General features: G+C 35.1%; 1 protein-coding gene across 1 annotated transcript in view; it reads right to left on the minus strand.

Annotated features, from left to right (window-relative positions):
• LOC129229407 (cell adhesion molecule DSCAM-like) overlaps positions 1–14,584 on the minus strand; it is a 92,957-nt gene that overhangs the window by 722 nt on the left and 77,651 nt on the right. The window contains exons 11-14 of the mRNA XM_054863712.1: positions 14,370–14,501; positions 8,290–8,478; positions 5,505–5,681; positions 2,194–2,444 (exon numbers count right to left, since the gene is read on the minus strand). Of these exons, the coding sequence (XP_054719687.1) occupies positions 2,194–2,444; positions 5,505–5,681; positions 8,290–8,478; positions 14,370–14,501 (749 nt within the window). The remainder of the gene's footprint in view (positions 1–2,193; positions 2,445–5,504; positions 5,682–8,289; positions 8,479–14,369; positions 14,502–14,584) is intronic.

The following is a 14,584-nucleotide window of genomic DNA, read 5'->3' on the forward strand; positions in this document are numbered from 1 at the left end:
ATTGTATATTCGTCTGAACAACTTTCACGTAACCTCTATCTAGGAAGATGAGTGCTCTATGACTCGCTTAGATTTTGAGTGTTTTTTTTAAACTTCTCTTAGATATGTGCTTAAGCACCACGAGTGCTTTTTATAAACCTTTCTTAGACTTGTGCTCTGACTCTACGAGTGCTTTTTCTAAACGTCTCTTTGACTTGTGCTTAGACTCTACGAGTGCTTTTCCTAAACAGTATCAGCAAAAAAAAAAAAAAAAAAAAAAAAAAAAAAAAAAAAAAAAAAACCCTTCTCAAAACGACTTGTGAGGGAAGTGTGGCGTTGAGTAACTCCAATAGGGAACATAAATTTCGTTCTCTTTTCATATTTTTTCCTTAAATTTAGTTCAAACTATTTTTTAACTCTACTCCTAATTTTTTAAAAAGTTTGAATGTCTTGTGTTTACGTTTGTACTTAATAAGGGCTAGTTGCCAACGGCGATCAGTTGGTTCACCAATTATGTGTTTAGCAGCAGTACACCAATGTTAACGTTTTTATCCGATTGCTGTAGTTTGAATAAGAAAAGATGTTTTAAAGACCAAATTGAAATGGGAAAAGCGACACATCGATGTTGACAACTTTTGATGATTAAATAAATTAGGATTATATAAGTCGAACAGACCACCACATTTTCCATTAGAGTACAGACAGTATTCCCTAAAAATTCGTATTAGAAGGATAACAGTCTCGAAAAGCTCTATTCGAAAAGACACGACTTTACCGGAGCAAGTGCATACTTTAGGGGAAAAACAATACATAAAAACGTTTGAGGGAAAACATACTATTAAGCTGCGACGAAAAGTAATCTCAGTAATAAAATCTTAGTAACATTTGCAAAAGTAAAACAAGATGCTAGTTATTAATTTGGACTGAGGAAAGATAAAAACTCCTGTTACTCTCGATCTAATTACTGCAGAAACTTCGATCTTTAAAGTGAGAACAAACTTCATCTGAGAGGGGAAAAAAAATATTTATTCGAATGGTATAAGAACTAAAAATGTGAACCGATTCGTCCGTCTTTATTAGCGAATTGAGAAAGAGCTTTTTTTGGATTGAGAAAAGCCTCAATATATGGAGCTAACAATACCTATAACAGTAATGCGAACTGACATAGACATTTTGAACGAATTATATCTTGTGCAGAAAACTCAGGGCTTTTGATTGATATGTAATGTGTACAAAGACCGGGACCTGCGTATTAACTTCTTTACATGTAAATTTTACTTATCTTTTGAATAAGAAAAAGAACAAAATCGAAACTCGAAAAAAAAAAAAAAAAAAAAAAAAAAAAAGACGCCAAGGTGCGCAATTCCGACACCCGACGTATTCCTACCCTGAATTTGATAGCGTTAGGTTCTAATGTCTGTTCTGTAGACAAGACACAGAAATACATATACATACATTCTGCTTTTTAATTTGTAGGGATCAGAATTTTTGTTTGCTCGTAGCTCACATATATCTATGCATGACTACATATCGTCATCTCAGAGCAATAGTAAGACATCTAAGCCTGAAAATAGCAGTAAGATATCCTACTGTTGCTTTGAGGCGACGAGTTAAGTAGAGTATACCATGTTAAGTAGAGTAGTCTGGAACTGGTTTCACTTTCCCTTATTTTCAACATTATGTTAGTTATTACTGAATTTTTGCTATACACACTGTTACTTTGAAGTCTGAAAGAGTCATAAGCATCGGCATGAGCACGATCCATGTAGTAACACAATTGAATTCAGCGCCATGTTTTCTCTGATGCTTTGCATAATTATTCACCAGCTAACTTTGCCTGAGCTCTCCAAGAAGTCCCGATCTGATACTGGACTTTGCTTCCTGGGGCAACATAAACAACAAGTAAGAAACGCTCGAAATTACACAACGTAGGAATTACGTGCAACTGTGTATCCCTCCTTCACCCTCGTGACTCCAAAGTATCTCCGGAAAACATCCGCAAGAACATGGCGCAGAATTCTGTTGTGTTACGACATGGATGGTCTTCATACCGATGTTTATGACTCTTCAGACTTCCAGGTAACTGTTGTATTACAAACATTCAACCCTAAAGAACAAAATGTTTAAAATGTTCTCCTACTTCCATACCGTACTCTGTACATATTTTTTGAAGTGTATTAAAACCTCTCTGAGGATGCGGATCTGTCTACTCACGTGATGAAGCATCCCGTTCCGTCCGACGACGATGGCCTTGCATTCGTCAGGTCCGAGTCGCTTCCTCTCCGTTCCCATGACTCCTCCGCACCTGATGGGCATGGTCGCGTATGGGGCCGGGTACCCCTCCGGAGGGGGGTGCGGGGCCAGGGGCATTCGCAACAGGGGCCGGTTCTTATCCACGTCCACGTAGCTGCGAGGGTGGGGCAAAGTAGAACTGCCACAGTAGGAGTAGCGGCGGTCCGGGCCGCCTGAAACAAAAAGAAAAAAAGCTATAAACTTCTTCACAAATTTATAAGTCCCCCCCCTGTTTTTTATGCTTTTAAGAATGCAAACGCATGGCCAAGCAGATCAGTGATCCTGGGTACTAAAATAGGGTAACTTTCTTCCTTCCTTCCCGTTTCTTGACTCTCTTGTGCGGATTTTTTTGTGAGAGGGGCACTAAATTTTGCTAGAACCTGGGCATCACCTTCACTTGATCGGGCCCTGGGTTCATCTGATTTTAAGTCTGTGTATAACAGACTTCGGTTTCTGTAGAAAAATCTTTTACATATAAAAGCATTTGCCGATTTAAACAACTCAGATCGTTAGACAGTAAGTTACCGCTCCTACACCAGGGTTAATGCAGAACTAAATGCAATATAGTAACTGTCCGGTTATCCTATTGTTACAGCTGTAAGCCACAGTGGCGTACACATTGCGTTGTATGTTTTTATCTGTAAACTGTAGAATATAGAGGAAATAATAGTTGGAGTCGTACACTTTCAATGTTTATTGTGATATAAAACAATATGTGCAGTTCTAAACTAAACTTTTGATGTCATTTAAGCTGATTAATTGAATAGTCATTTTAGTACTGCATTTATATGACTTAAAATATTAAGGATTTAAAAATTAAACATTTCGTAACCACGCTCTCCTGATAAGTGGGAGCTAAAATATTACGCAACAAGTTTCCGGTTCAACAAAGGTAATCAATAAAAGCACTAAGATTTTTTTTAATTATTTTTTTAAGGAGCTATGGGCTCGGGAAAACATTTTCTCCAAAGCCCGCACTGACACTCAAAGGAGTCACGCACTCAAACATTAATAATTCTCTATCTTTCCCTAAAATTATCTAACTCCTCTTTATATATTGGGGGACGAAGGCTCTGAAGACCATAGTTCAACATCTGGAGAATCAGCTTCCAGGAAATCACTATGCTTTATGGAGTACGTTGTGTGACTAAGGAATTTTGTTACTTCCAAAGAAACTTTTTTATGGATTAGGGACTGTCAAGACTTCTGGAGTTATATCTTTCAGCTGGAACTCAGGGAACGGGGAATGTTTGAACTTTCCAAAAGAAATTAACCCCTTTCTCGACTCATATGGCTATCAAATAGAAAAATGCTTGTGAGAATTTCAAGTTTACTTTAAAGCAAGCAGTAGGAGATCTTTTCCCGCCGAAGAAGAGGAATTTTGTGTGGGGACAGAGAGAGCCAAAGATCGCGCGTCTGGCGCTTGTCTGGTCCCTCACCATCAAGTTTCGTCCTTGTTTCCTTGCTCAATTTGCGAACTGATCCTCACCAAGTCTACGGACCTTCGCTGGTAAGATAAATTTACTTTATCAACCAGTTTTTTGACACTCTCAGTTTCAATGAGATGACATCTGCCTCGAGCTCAGTTATCCCTATTCAAGACTTATCATGAGTCTATTACAAGAATGAGACAGCAGTTTCTGGATGGGATAACCGGGCTGTCGGTATATTAAATGTAACTCAGGAGGGGGGGGGGGGGTTCGTTATTAGAGCACAGTAATAATTTTTAAAATGTTTTTAAATTGAATTCTGCGTTTATACGTTTCTTAAGACATGAGTTCATTCATTCGTGGTCAATGAAATCAATACAAAGTGTGCTTGGGGAGTTACTTGGAAGTTTATTACTGGATACGTTATTAAGTCTAAAATTGTCAGTTGATTGATATCCCAGGACCAAAGGCTGGTTCAAAAGTGGGAGTTTTAAAAAACTTGTTGAGTGTAGAAGATATCCTATTCATCTCTTACGGCCTTTTCCTTCTTTTCTTTTGCAAAAATCCCTCAAACGATATTCTGCATTAAAACTTTCTTTTTTCAGTCCATTAAGTTATGATTACCACTTCTAGCAGCACACATATGCAAAGCATAAGTGAGAGGGAAAAATTAAACAAATTTAAAATCCGTTACATTGTGGTAAAAAAAAAAAAAAAGATTCGTCTAAAACACTCAAGTAGAAGGAGGAGAAATTTCTCCTTATAGTCTTTTTATTGTTTCTAACAAAAATAATTTGAAAATCGAAGAAACATCGGCAATTGATAAGGCGAAGCCAACATTTTAATGCAATTTTCTGTAAAAAATATCTTTAGTAGAACTAGTCACTCATTCTTGCAATAAAGATTTCGCTTTTGTTATTTATTACGTATGACAGTTACGAGAAAGTAACTGAGGCATAGCTCATGGGTAAGTCTTGAATTTAATGATAGTACTTAGGTATGTCATCTGATGTGGTCAAGCAGCCGAGCGAATCCAAGGTCACTTGACCCTAAATGTAATATCGATAGAAAAACGGGATTTTTTCACGGATGGGCACGTCAAGTATTAAATCTTTTTAAACGCTTCGATGAGCACACGATAGACTAGATTGCACACTGACTTAAAAACCGAAAAGCATCGATTTTGTGGTTGTACAATTGCTTTTTGTCACACTGAGTTTTAGTCAACTGAGTTGGATTATGTATGCTTAGGACAAAATTTGGAAAACGTATGAGTCGCACGTTTTTTTTTTTGTTTTTGTTTTTGTTTTTCTGTTTTGGATTTCAATGAAATGAATGTCATGTATATATACAAGGCTCAATTAACCTCTTAAGAAATTTTGTGGACATCACATATGACTGCTTTGCAATTCTAGTTAGTTGTTGAACCATATGACCGGACAAGCAAAATCATAGAGATTTTTTTACTTTTAATAACAAAAAGTTACTAAAGCAGCTTTCCCCCTTTTTTGGACAATCTGTCTCAAGGAGAAGAAAAAAACATTCAAAAACAGCAACTGGAATCTTTGATCGAAGTTTTTAAGTCATTTTTCACTCCCGGAAAATTCTGAGTCGGAGCTCAAGTTTCCTTTTCAGTTATCAGGCCCTCAGTAATTTGCGCCTCAGGGCTTTCTTCAAAAAATTAATATTATTATTATTTTTTAATGCGGCCACACTTTTTACTCACATTTCAGAAACCGATTAATACTCCCGTTATACTATACATCGGTATCTATCCTCAATCTCAAAATGGATGTTTCTCACCTGGCACAGCTGCTTTGTTGCGCTTCTCCTCCCTTCTGACGTAGAAACAGGCCCCTACGAGCACCAGGAAAATTACACCGACAGACGATCCCAGGGGTGCAATCACCGGCAGACGAAGGTAGATGGGGGTGTCCTCGCCCCTCTCCACAATCGGGTGAGATGACATGTCCGATAGCGCTACAAGGGAATGAAATTAATATTTCATGAGCGTGGAAGAAGCACGAAAACAAAATAAAGGGAGAAAAATCATGTTCGAAAAGCAAGTGAAAGTGGAAAAGAACCATAGATGAACGCAATGCAAGGGCAGATCCAGGAATCTTTCAAGGGACAGGTGATTGATTTTTTTTTCTTTTACATGCCCTTTGCTATGTATCCAAAATTGCAAATGTTTATCATAAATATTTCGGACTTCAATTCTAAAACATTTCCCGAGAAGAGCCCAAAACCTCTTTTCTCCCACCTTTAACATTATCAAAGATAGTTTAAAGTTGCGTATTCTGAACTTAGGTAACAAAAATTTACCAATGGAGAGAGAGCCTGTCAAGGGAGGAGCGATCACCCCAGCGACCCTCCCTTGTATCCTCTCTTTACACGACACCAATAATAATGACAAAAAATCCTATTTTGTGTGTTTTGTTGTTCCTAAAGTTTACATGAACTTATTAACGTTATGTACTTATTTACATATTTATAAAATTTTTATTCACGGAAATCAGGTACTTTAGAATATGGAGTGCTGTCGCTCCCCCTTGAATATTTTAGATGATCTCAGCGCCCGTTGGAAAAACTTTCAAACCATATACATACGGTACAAAACAAAGAACATCGTTCTGTATTTCAAACCACTAATGTCCTAGCTTGCTTTGTATTTTCTTCAAGTTTCAGTTACTTTTCATATTACCAAAAAAAAAAAAAAACTGTTAATTTTTTTTTAAAAATCAGTTGAAATGCCGCCCCCCTCGACTGCTGCGCCCCTGGTGAGGGCCACCCCTGCCAACCGCTAGTTACGCTACTGACTGGCGGACCTTCACAAAAACCACCATCATAAAAATGAGTTTTTATATATAAAAGTGGCATTCACACACATAAAATAACTTCATTCTCTTAAGTCAGTTCAAGCATCTAATATCTTTTGTGTACTTTTAAACGTAAATGCTTTTTTTTTATACTTAGATGCTTTTCCATTTTATGATTATAACTATGGTTATGCTATTATTGACACTGCTATTTATTATTATTACTAATGTTGTTGTTGTTATTTACCTCATTTTCTAACACTCAGTATACCTATTTTGCTGTTTGAGGAAAAGAAAGCATTTTTCAACTCAGGCAATCCTCGACTTTTGAGCGGTTCTATTTTTGATTGCATCGGTCTGTTGCAATACAAAATACAACATTCTATACTTACAAAAACCATCTTGCTCGCGCGAGTTTAAATTTATTTGCTTGACCTTTTTTTCTTCTTTCACGGACAGAAGACACTCTTATCAGGATTTTGTTTAACAATAACTTTTATGTGTTATGTAGTGACAATAAAATGGTTCGAAAATGCCGTAGAGCAAACTGGTCTTTAATGACCTGCAGCCCCGTATGAGGCCTCATAAACAAAAGATCTAGGAACAAACAATAGAAGAAGCGTTTCCGCAAAACTACAACTAATGATTGACAAAAAAAAAAAAAAAGCAAGAAGAAGGAAGAAACCTAAGACTTAATTACTTCCAAAGTTGAAGTACTTGTCGAGAACCCTCATGAGTCAGGATACCATTCCTCTTTCTTTTGGTTTTTCCTTCTTTAGCTTGCTGGGGTGGTAGATAATTTGATACAATCTACTAAAAGATTTCTGTGGCATTATTTGTAAGAGAGATTGTGCTATTGTTGGGTATCCGTGTGGTTTACAAAACGGAGCAGGCATAATGACTGAAATGACGACAGCATTTTTTGAAATAGAAAATGTGACCTTTCCTTATAATTCTAATTCGTAGATGAACGTTTGTATTTTTGTCTTCGATGTATTTCTCCTTTTCGAATTTTTATTTTATTCCGTTAGTTAAATTCAACGTTTGAATATTATCTACTTATTTTTAGGCGTTACGTAGTTACCAATCACTTTTTTTTATTACTTGCGGAGGCAAAACAAAATAAGTTTTTTTCGTGCGAAATAATGAGCAATTAGTTATATGATCCAGAAAAAGGATAGAAGGGTTTTACAAATCATTAAAAAATTTATAATATACAGAAATAAAAGACATTGACAGAAATAGGTTTCAAAAGTACTCAAGAACGTTATTTGAAATAAAATACACCGTAGATAATCCATAATTCATAAATGTTTCTGAATTTTTGAAGTGTACTGTTAAATCTTTTTTTTTTTTTTTTCACGAATTGCTTATTGTTTTCATTTGACTGTTGGATGGCGTCCATGCTTTTTATCCCCCCCCTTTCCGCCTGCTGCTCTTCTAGCGAGCACCGTCTCCAGGTTTCGTCGATATCCTACCCACACCCACACGCGTACATAAACATACGTGCATCTACACACATGAACGCCTAAACACACGCGCGTACATACACCCAAACACGCGCTTACATACATACACACACCACCGCCTACACACACACGCGCGCGTGTACACACACACACACACACACACACACACACATAAACGCACGCCTACATACGCACACACGCTCGTGATTGCAGAAAACATAATTTGAATTCAAGATGTCAAAAATTAAAATTTTCTTTCTTTTTTTTTAATGAACTAAATGATGATAATATTTTCCTTACCTCCACCTTCTGTCCTGACCGTAAGGACATCGCTGGGGTCGCTGTCTCCGGCTTCCGAAGTTACTCGCATGTAGAGCTGGTACCTAGTGCCCTCACGCAAGCTAGTCAACGTGTATTCGTTCTCTGCTGTTCGAGGTACAGTCAGTTCACTCCATGGGCCGTATTCGTCTTTGTAGTATAACGTGTAATCTACGAAATTGAATAAATAATGGAAACATAAATAAATAAATAATATGATAATAAAAACTATAAAAGTAAAAATATTAAAATAATATTAAAACAAAATAAAAAGACGTGAGAAAAGTAATACTATTTCAAAACTCGAGAATTACAAAACATTCTGTACAATTTTTTTTTTACATACACATAATAAAAGAGTGAATGAGAAGAAAATGTCTTCACGTAAAATTTAGTTTACAGTTCAATTCAGATTATTAAATATACATACTACTAATTATAATTAGGGGAAAGTGTAGAATGGGAAAGCTAGTATAGGGACAGAGTAGCCATTAATAGTCGAAATAAAATGTGAAAAAATAATTTTAACTTGTCCAGCAGATGTAGCAGTTTTACTCACTTGCTACTCTATATATTGGACAAACTTATTCTTAAACTTATTGGACATTTTTCATCTTTTATTACTATATAAATAAAGTGTCCCATTCCTTCCTACTTTTCCCTATATGTGTAAGATTAATTTTCATTTTAGTAAACTCACTTTCGCATAGTAGAGTTTTCCCACATAAAGCTATGAAGAAATCTTAAACCAGGGTTTCTCAAGCTTTTTCAAGCATCAACCCCTGAACGAATTTTACATTGACCATCCTAGCAAATATCCGCTAAATTCTTTAAGAAAATCTTTTTTTTTTCTTTATTTGTGAAAATTTTTTAATAAATCGCAAAGGAAAAGAGGAAAAGTTATTGCAGTAAAAGGAATGATAATTAACAAATAACAAATGAAATTTAATAATAAGAGAGAGCTGTCAATATAAGATATTGTTATTGAAAGATATTTGAAAATCACCTCATTCCAAAGCATTTAAGAATTTTTTTTACAAAAGGCTTTGTAAATTGAGTTACTTGAGTTAAAACTCATAATTGAAATTTGAAAAGAAAAAAAGGAGAAATAATTTGGCCAGATAAAAATGTGGTAGCTTCGAGACAGAGAGATGTGATGATAGCAAGTTTGAGGGACAGTCGATGCCGAATATTTCGGCGATAAGAATCACATCTCTTAATTCAGCTTGACTGTTTTCAATTTCTTCAGCCCATTCAACTGGAAAACAAATATTTGGTTAAAATTGAAAAAGCAAAAAAAAAAAAAAAAAAAAAAAAAAAAAAAAAAAAAAAATAATAATAATAATAATAAATAAATAAATAAACTATAAATCGGAACGGTATGGTATAAACCAAAGACTTTTTTTGAATCAAATTCCTCCATCAAATTGTGATCGTTAGGGAAAAATGTGTATAAGAACTTCAAATACTAAATTACTTTCATATTCGTTCAAATGTGTAACTGTCACTACATTCACTAATTTAAATTGCTAAAATATCATTCGTATTTAAAGCAACAATCGTCATATAGATCTAGAGGAGGAAAACACATGGTATTTATTAAAACAAATATTTTTTTTTTCTTAATATCATACATTAATTTGCAAATCAGGTTTTCCCAAATAACATAAATAAATACAATCTGCTTTAGATTTTGCTTCATGCATCATTTCGCATACTTGTTCGGCAGCACGTAATTCCAAGCGGCAAATATCGCAACAGGTTATTTAACCAAGTGCCTCCATATCCTCATAATGCCTTAGAACCGGTTAGCAGCTGATCGAAGTCGCTCTCATAACAACTTATCAGCACGGGGCAGGTGTTAATTGCGAGGTCCAGTTTATGTGAACTATAAACTGTCTACTTTTCTCAAGGCAACCGACATTTTTTTAATAACTTGCTTAGTTAGTTTCAGTTCTCTAATTGCACAACTTCATTTGTTGGAGCATAGTTATCAATTATATTTAAACACACAGTTTCAGACTTCGTGGCAGAGACCAGTAGTACAACCATAAATTACCTTTAGGGTGGGACTTTTCTGTCATCGTCGTCTTTTTATGTGTACAGTAACGCATCCTTTATGCGTCGTTCATGAAGCAAGAGTGAAACGACGTATCAATGAAAACGACGAATAATCGAACCGCTATTTTTTCCTTTTGCAAATTTGAGCCCAGTAATGCAATTTTATTTAAATACAAGCAAGGGCGTCCATATGAAAAATTGAAGGGGGGGGGGGGCTCAGATATTTTCTCTATGGGTTAGGAGGGTATTTTCTCCATGAAAGCCAATTTCAGGACAGATTAGAGTCATTAAAATATCTCATTTTTAAAAACTTATTCATTAATGGCTGGAGAATAAATGTTTTTACATTTTTGCAAAGAAAAAAGTACCAAAAGCAAGGAAGTTCTAATTTCAAAGGGGGGCTCGAGCCCCCCCCCCTTGCCCCCTATATGGGCGCCCTTGAATACAAGATAACTAAAGTTGCTATAAAGTTTTTTTTTAATGCAGCTAGCAAAAATTATTCTGTAATAGTTCTGTACTAAAAATTATAATTGAACTTTTGAACAAAATATAGTTATAAAAGTGTACGGTCCAGTCTCGACTTACGCGAGGGATGCGTTCCAAGAACCTTCGCGAAAAATGAAATTTCGCGTTATGGAAAAGGGTGTGTATACGAATTTTTTTATGACTATGGTATAACCCCGACTGAACAATTGCCAAGGGACTGGAAAAAGTTGTAGTTAAATCAGAGAAATCGTTAAATCGAGGAGCACAGACATTCATTTCATTCAAATTCGGTCCAGTGAAATGTATCATTAGAGGGAATCGTTAAATCGGGTATTGTTAAATCGAAGGTATACTGTATACCTAAGTATTTTAGACATCTCAAACTGTTTTCAATTATTTCGTAACTATTAACATTCCTTATACAAAAAACTGAATTTTTATTAAAAAAAACTGTACTCAACATAAAATATTGTTATGATGCACAAAATCAATGATCAATGGGAGAAACATAAAATAAAACAGTATGGTACGTGCAGTTTGTAGAAATAATACGATACAGCACTATAACAGTACTGTTGAAGTAGTTACAGTAATTATATTATTAACTTATAAAATGATGATAATGATGATTTATGCTGTGCAATCAGATTGTTATCGGTCTTCTCTTGACAGCGTAGTACATCAATCAACGCGTCAGAAGAAGAGGAAGAAAACAAAAGAATTAATCAGCTTTTTGCCGCAATTATTCTGCCGAAAATTTTCGTGTTGTGGGTAAGGAATTCGTGTTAATTCTAATATTCGTTACTCGTGGAAAATCTCGCGTTATAGTTGTTTTGCGTAAGTCGAATCGAGTTGATTGCGAGTCGATTGGATAGTTATAATCATACCTTTATTATGTATCTTGAAAGTTCTTATAAAGTTTTTTTTTAATGCAGCTAGCAAACATTATTCCTTAATAGTATTGTACCAAAAATTTTAATTGAATATTTAAATAAAATATAGTTATAAAAGTGCAATAGTATTATAGTTATAATTATACCTTTATTATGCATCTTGAATACTTATTTTTCATTGAATATTTCCAACATTAATGAAATTAAACTGTGGAGTAGTCAAAATGCACTAACGGAGACACCGCAAAGAAAAATTTCTTAAAATTTTACAGTAAGCAGTACTGATATAAATGTTGCTAGTACTTTTTATTCTAAAAAGCTATTTCATTGTAAGATTTTACGGTATGAAAATGGAAACGAATTAAAAATGACGAGTTTCAAGCAACGGGGTTTGTACTTAGATTTCGTTGTTTGCAGTAAGGTGCTTTAACTACAACACCGAATGGGGCTCGAGAGAAAGGAGGTAATGGAGAATCATACGCTTTGCACTATCAGTCCAGTTGTGTACTACCTGGAGCTACAAATCACTTCCTTTTTCCGGAAAATATTTACGGCAAAAGTTTTTTTGTGCTGTAAATACTCCATGTTACATTTACGCAAAAATTTTCCTGAAATTTCAACAGTGCACTTAGCTAAAAATAATCTTTTATTGTCGTCTGACGTGTTGATTGTTTCTGAGCATTGAGCACCGAATTATAATTAGAATTGAGTTCATGAATTGTTTTTTCACTTGAGTTTTAAGAAACAAAATACAATTTTAGTTCATCAATAATTGCTTCTAACTAATTGCGTCTAATAATTGCGTCTTTAAAGGATGGTGGTAACCCTTTTTCCATATCTAAGAGATCTCATCCCTCTATAGAAACCGATCAAGATTGTCAATAGTTCCAAAATTTTTTGGAACTTTAGGATTATAAAAACGAAGCATAATCGATATTTCGCAACGCATAATGATAGGGCTCGACCGATGGCCGATTGTTTTTCTCCAAATAGTCGGTGGCAAAAAAAAAAAAAAAAAAAAAAAAAAAAAAAAAAAAAAAATCAAACGGAAATAAATTGCTAAAACTGTCAAGGATTTGAGGATTCCTTCCTTTCTTCCCCCTCCCTTTCTTACTCTCGCCACCATTTTCCTGATGTTAAACAAGAAGTTCTGTCTAGAACTAAACGAACGAGCCTACTTTCCCGCATACCAATACTGCCTTTCTTGTATGTGATCAATAATCTAAAATTAGTTAAAATAGCAAATTATTTCATACAGAATTTTTTAATATTTTAAGCTGATTTCTAGAAATAAAATATGCCTCGCTCATCGAAAGAATTATATGGGTAAAAAAATAAATAAATAAATCAAAAAGAAACTAGTATGTTGTGGCCATCACGATACTTTCTTCTATCTTTCTTATAATTCTGATCCCTCTCCATGCTTGACGAGGAAGTATTATTCCCCTCCCCCAAAAAAATACACACTCCAAAACCAATGGGGTCGTTTCCAAAATTTTAAAAGTATTTTTTTCTGAAAGAGCATGCTTAAAAACATAGGATCTGATCATATTTTGATAAATTTGTTTACGTTTAATATTTAAAAAAAGTATTTAAATCGGAGCGCTTTCATTATTTACGGCTTCTGCCGATGACATCACAAATGATGAAATGCCATTTAGTGTTGCCATTCACAGTGCAAAATATTTAATTCGCATTTTTACTCACGTGTACAGTGAAGGTACTTTTTTTTTCGAAAACATCTACCAATTCCTTCGGCTTTTCGATGTTTTTTAAGGTCGATGGACCGATGTTTCCTTCAAGTTACCATCGGCATCGGAGGCCGATGGCTAAATTGTTGAACCATCGGCGCCGATGCATCGGTCGAGTCCTAATAAATGATGCACTTTTTTATTTGAAGAAATAAGAATAACGAATCGCGACTTTATGAAAAAGACGTATAAATGTAAAATAGTTATACTAATAGAGCAACGCATTAACTAGGGTTTATTGTACAAACTATCGTACTAGGATTTCCAAGATATGTTAAAACCTAGGGCTCAGAGAGGGGTTTTAACCCCGAAAGCTGCTGTGACACTTGCAGACTACTTCGGTATCAACATAAACTTTTTAGACATTTTTTAAAAAATCATCTCGTGTAAAAAACATTGATACTTTGATTTTCCATTTCAAAAGTGTAAAACTAACACAAAAACCAGAGTTTTTAAATTTTACAAAGAATTACTTTTGAGGGTCCCCACGAAGAAGTGTTCCTCCACATGTAGAAAAACACACTGACATCTCCCAAAATGAGTCAAACTGCTCAGCTACTCTTAATGCATTTAACTCCAGCAAAATTTGAAAATCGAAAATGTTTACGAATCTAATACTTTTCTCGGTACATTTTTGATAAAAAAAAAGGAAAAATAACTGCAAAGGTTTACTTTTATCAGGAAATAAGGATTAGCTAAAGAGTCAAGTCAAGATTTTCTTCAAACACAGCTCTCCAATACTTTCTTGAAGCTAGTTTTCTCGTCACATTATCCTCTCTGCGTAGTGCATTTTCTTCACCCTCAAGGATTTATATTCAGTACATAAGTAACTTGTGAATAAATAAGGAGAAGAAAAAGCGGAGTTGCTTACGTGCAGGGGATGCTGTGGGTGCTGCTTTATCGTCTTCCGTTTTGGGAGTGGCTGGGGTCTTGTGCTTCCACTTGAGTCGAATGCTGGATCGGGACTGAAAATCTACCCACAGGAAAGGAGGAGAAGGGGGATCTAGAAGGAAAAGGAGAAGATCAAATAAACATGTTTTCCTCAGTTTTCTTTGGTATTGATAAAATGAAGGAATCCTAAACTCC

The sequence above is a fragment of the Uloborus diversus genome, chromosome 1, assembly GCF_026930045.1.
Source record: "Uloborus diversus isolate 005 chromosome 1, Udiv.v.3.1, whole genome shotgun sequence".
In the NCBI taxonomy this organism is placed as follows: Eukaryota; Metazoa; Arthropoda; class Arachnida; order Araneae; family Uloboridae; genus Uloborus; species Uloborus diversus.